This window comes from Gavialis gangeticus, unplaced genomic scaffold, assembly GCF_001723915.1.
Source record: "Gavialis gangeticus isolate Ggan-Ray unplaced genomic scaffold, GavGan_comp1, whole genome shotgun sequence".
Lineage (NCBI taxonomy): Eukaryota > Metazoa > Chordata > Crocodylia > Gavialidae > Gavialis > Gavialis gangeticus.
In genome coordinates this window covers 69,173,761-69,179,215 of record NW_017729022.1, presented here as the reverse complement: position 1 = coordinate 69,179,215, position 5,455 = coordinate 69,173,761, and the positions used below count along the sequence as shown (strand labels likewise).

The 5,455-nt window shown below is 43.6% G+C and overlaps 1 protein-coding gene across 1 annotated transcript in view; it reads right to left on the bottom strand.

Annotated features, from left to right (window-relative positions):
* The window catches only part of NUAK1 (NUAK family kinase 1), an 87,241-nt gene that overhangs the window by 69,524 nt on the left and 12,262 nt on the right, over positions 1–5,455 (bottom strand). The window contains exon 2 of the mRNA XM_019515822.1: positions 5,279–5,452. Coding sequence (XP_019371367.1) covers positions 5,279–5,452 — 174 coding nt within the window. The remainder of the gene's footprint in view (positions 1–5,278; positions 5,453–5,455) is intronic.

The window sequence follows — 5,455 nt, the reverse complement described above, 5'->3', positions numbered from 1 at the left end:
CCGCCACTACCCGGGCTGCTTAGAAAGGCGTGGGGTGGGGTGGACTGGGGGCTGACCAGCCTGTGGGGGTGGGGTTCTTGTCTCTTATGGGGGGTCTCAGCCCCCTGAGCTCTCCCATAATTCAAACCCTGATTACAGGAAAAGAACAAATAGTCCCATGGGTTTGGATATTATGCAGCAAATAATGCACAGCAGCCTACTCTGAATAGTGAGAACATAAATCAATACTGAATAGCCACCCACTCACTGAATTAAGCAAGGGTTCTGTGGAAACTGGTGGGTGATCATGTAATTAAAAGCTCTGCACCAGTCCCTTCTTGGTCCTCAGTGTACAGAGAATGGCAGAACATGGAAGGATACACATGTATGGACAGTCAATAGCAAGTTAAGGAGGCCCTGAGTTAAGAAAGCTGAAAAGCTTCAACAGTACACAGCCAATTTCCCACACACACACACAGTCCATAGCTACCCTGAAATCAGTTCAGCAGGATGAAAAACCAAAGCAGAGGTCCTATTCTGCTGTGCCTGTTCCTCATGATCCACAAATCTGCTGTCCCCTAACTTGGGTCAGTCTCCATACAAAAACCATGCTGTCAACAAACCAATCTATCTGTGTTAGAAATAAGACCTTTTTTATTAAAATGACAACACTTTAAAAAACCAATTTACTTTTCATTATTAGTGTTCTGCATTCCTCTGTGTAAGGACTGTGACAATCAGTGAAGGCAGTTCCCCCTCCCCCTTTTTTAAACATAAGTATTTAAGAGACAATGTTCCACTTTCAGGTTCTTGAGAATAATAATGTTTGCTTTTTCAGCATGGAGTTGGGGGGAAGCTGATTTGTTTTAAAGCAAGGCTTTTCATTGGGGGTTTTTTTTGTTTTTTTTTTTTTTGGAATTATGCAAGTGTTTCTATTGATTTAAGATTTCACAAAAGTTTGTTTTTTAAGAAACGCAAATCTGGAATCACATTGCCATTGGTAGCATCCTCAAAGCTAAGCACTGCACTGTGCATTTCTACTTAGAAAAGTAAATAGGTTGTAAACATCTATATTGATAGGTGCAAAATGCTTGTGTTTTATGTTGTGCTGCAGCTTGCCATCAATTCTCAGAATAATAAAACTTGTCAGAAGAGCAGGGAAAGAAAAATAGTATTGCCTGCCCCCTGCTGGCCAGGAGGAAGAAAAGAAACCCTGGCTCAGGATTGAACCAGGAAAAAAAAATCTACACTTACAGCTCCTGCTATCTTAACCTTGCCTGTGATAGAAAGAAAGAGAGAAACAGACAAACAGAAGATCCAGACCATGCAGAGAAAAAGATCTGTAGTGTGGATAAAGGCTGAGATGGAGGGAGACTGGGTGAAACTGCTTGGGAGAGTGGACAGCAAGAACCACAGTTAATATGCTGGGCTGCAAAGAAAGGACTACATGACAGAGGGAGGACTCTCTAAATCTGCAGAGGCTCCTCATACGTTTTCTTTTCGAAGAAGCAAATTATATTCTGTTTTGGATGCATCAGGCAGAGTATTGGGCTTTCAGCTGCATTCCTTCCATAATTAAAGCCACACCTCCTTTTTGCTCATATTACCAAAACATGCACAATATCAGCACAGTACCCTGTGCTGCCTTGTATGTAATTCCAGATAAAAATACACTAAGATGGGGATAAAGTTGAAAAGACCTCTCAGTAATGTAGAGTAAATTACCAGGAGTAATTATCCCTACAGTGTTTCTTTGCATGAGCATCTTGAAACATCTACTTTGATGATGTATCATACAGGAGACAGTGATGTTTAGTGGGAGTTTATTGCTCCTGGGCTGTGCACCTGGGAACACAGCATGTTGAGCCATGGCACAGCATCCCCGGCTGGCGGGGGGTCCGGAGGATCAGCCTGCAAGCCCAGAGCTGCTCCAACTCAGCTCGGCATGCTATAGAGGGCCCGGATGGGACACGAGGTTGCTACATTATTGGGCTAGCCAGCAGGCAGCCCCCACACTCTTGCAACCTCATGCCCTAGCCAGCCTTAGTCGCTATCTACATGTGCATTGCAGCACATGTAACTCTGCTGTAGGACAGTACTTGTCCTGGACAATTAACTTACTGTATCCTAATACAGATGCCCATGTAGATGGTGTAGCTAATTAGTCATCTCCACAGTAAAATGCACATGTAGATGCACCTAGTGTGTCTTAAAGGTACATTTGTGGGACGTGTCTACATGGATGTCTGACTGTGCAGCACTTGTTTTAGCACAAGTACTAAATGATTGTGCAGTGACTGCCGTTACTCTGCAGTCCCAGTGGCACACAGGTCCTTTCTGACCCTACTGCACAGTAGCTTGTTGCTACTGCGCAGTAGCACTGACATCATGGTTTGTGCCCACAGATGCTACATAGCATTTCATGTAGACACGCCAACAGATTACAATACGTGAGCAAAGCTTTGTTCTGTTACTATATATATACAAGAGGGCAAGTGAAGAAACCCCCCACAAAATGTCAATGTATATGCTACTTCACATATTTTCTATATCATCTCTTCCTTCTTATGCTTACAGACGCTTTTACTTTAAATGTCATGAGATGTACAGGGTATACCCAGCCAGTACTAATTAAGGAAATCTTGTTTGGAGAACAGGGTGCCCCAGTGTACCATGTAGTGGGTATTAATTTCACTGTGTTTCATACAACACACAACAACAATTTATGTAGTAACTGTAGTAACTAGTACACAAATTTAAATAATTGTTTCCAACAACAAACTAAATATACAGTCTGCGTAGTGGTTTTACTTGCAGGTCACTTTATGGACATGTTTTGATGCAAAACAGAAAGAAGGAAGATAAAGACACAATAACAAACAGAGTACCCATAAACTATTAAAAGTGAACCAAATACTACTCCCCCTGAAGTCCACAAGAATCTTGCTACTGACTTTAATTGAAGTAACACTGAGTTGCTTACAAACAATGGAGTTAACTGTCCTCTTACACTAGTATCACCCCATTAACTTTAATGGAGTTATTTCTAGTTTACAGCAAATTGAGATCAGAATCATGGGTTCAGTTTGCCAAACCTGCCAGTTTCTCCTCTGTTGTTTATTACTGCCCTATACCCTGGAGAAAATGCAAAGCTCATGTTGTGTATGAAAGGGGTTTTTTAATCATACAAGAATCTTCAGCAAAAACATTGTGTAGTTGAACTTTTTGTTAGCTCACAAAAATTGGGAAGGCCAAATATTCAGATAACTTGGACAGGGCTGGTTACTGGGAATGTGATGTTGTTTCCAAGGGGCAGGTTTGCAATCTGTTGCAGTACAGCTTCAAATATTTACATACCATTGAGTTGTTGTTTAAAAAAAAAAGATTAGCAATGCCAGTAGTATGACAGGAAGCAAACACCTAGGTTAAAGAGTGACCTTGGGACTCCTGCTTCCTAGCTTCTGGTTGTTAGACAATTTGCATTGAAGCCATGACAGGAGTGGTGCCTGACACTGCTCTCTGTGCATCCCCTGCTGGCCATACTATTCAAGCCACTTCAATGACGGCATAAATGCTGGTGACAAGTAAGACTGGAGGGGGAGCCAGGAAAAAGAAGGAAAAAGTGAAGGAAAACCCTGAATCTCTCCTGCCCTAACCTCCTTTTACTGCATTCTCCTTTTCTGTGTGAATTGATCTTAGTGAGAAATTGAGGGTCTAAGTATAAGGTAAGGAAGTAAAATGCAAAAAAGTCATTCTCATTTAACTTCAGGTCTCATTAACTTCAGGTCAATGGTAAATAGCTCTAAGAACAGCCAAAATGCAGATATTTTACACACACTCAATGATGAAGGTTCAGACAAAAACCATTATGTCAGAACTTGAGTGTAGCCTAATTAATATAAATGATTTATTTTTATATGCAAGAGTAATGTTATTACAACATAAATTACAAAAAAATACTCATGTAAATAAGTTTATTCTACATAACAATAAAGAATACAATGTTGCATACAATCTGCCTTTAAAAACCATCTATGTTTTGATTTTCACACTCTCTTCCTATTTTGTTGAGCTTTTATTGCCTCAGCTAGAAAGAGTCAGTTCAGAAGGCCTTTCTCTCCAGCCAAATCTGATTAAAGTCCCTTGAACATGTTTTAAAATTAATCATTTTTCAATTATTTGTGTTTTAAAAGTAGTTCTGCTCGTGGGCTTAACAGGTCTGCTTATGGGAGGGGGTGTACTTTTGAAATACAATTCAGAAAACGCATACTTTTAAATATCAGTAGGTTTCTATGTAAGCAATGAGCATTCCTTACTCTGAAAGTGTGAACCAGCCAAGGCAGCAAACTCCAAAAATCATGAATCGGAGTGAGCATGTGCAGAGATGTTCATCTCTGGTTCCTCTGTAGCCGGCCTCCAAATGAGCTCATAAAATGAGCGTATATATAATGCAACTCTACAACTTGGCTGAACCTCTCTCATTTTCATTGCGGGCACAAAGATATATAGTTGCAAAGCCATGTCCATTATGAAAGCCACCTCATTGGCAGGTTTCTCTCTCTCTCTCTCTCTCTCTCCCTCTCTCTTACTGTTGCTTCTGCCTCTGGGTATGTGCTGAGTGTGCAGACAACGAAAACAAAAAGATAAATGAAACACAACCTGCATGTAGCTGGTCTTGCTTTTGTATCCCATGTACTGCAGATCAACCAGCCTACTTCCAAATGAAGATGCATGTTGGGGAGAGCATCCCTCTCTTTGCGCCATCCATCCCTAAGGCAATCCCCACATCTCATGCCACCCCTTTCCTAATGCATTTCAGTGAGGGGGGGGGAGAAAAATAAAGACTAGGAGTAACACGCTTATGCTGCATGTTATTCCAGACACGGTACAAGGTGCCAGCAAGCAAGATTCAGTTATTACATGAGCAACGTCAGGGCTGGCTTTAGGACTTGAGCCAGCCCTGCCCGGCTGAGCCAGGCACTGGGCTGCAATCAATGGGGCTGCATGGCAGGCCGGGCATTATTTGCAGGTGTCAGCAAAGCTGAGGCCACGGCAGGCAGCTCCAGCAGGGCAGGGCAAAGGAAAGAAGCTGCTAAGAGGCAGAAGGGGGATGCGGGGCAAGGGCTGTGGGGGGAACGGTGGGAACAGGTGGAAGGCCACCAAAAAAAACCAAAACAACCCCAAACCCCAATCCACCCCACTGCATTTTTTTCTCTCCCCCCCTCCCCCGCCCCCCCAGGGCTTGGGGCATAACAAACACAGCGCACATCTGGGCACATGTGGTGCGGGGGTCCCTTACCACTCGGCCCGAGAAGCGCTCGAGGGCCCGCTTGACCTTGCCGTACGTGCCCTTGCCCAGCGTCTCCTGCAGCTCGTAGCGGTGCTTCAGGTTGTGCTTGTGGTGGTGCCGCTTCACGCCCTGCTGCTTGCGGGGCGCGTGGGCCTCGCCCGCCGCCGGCTCCTCCGCGCCCCGCTC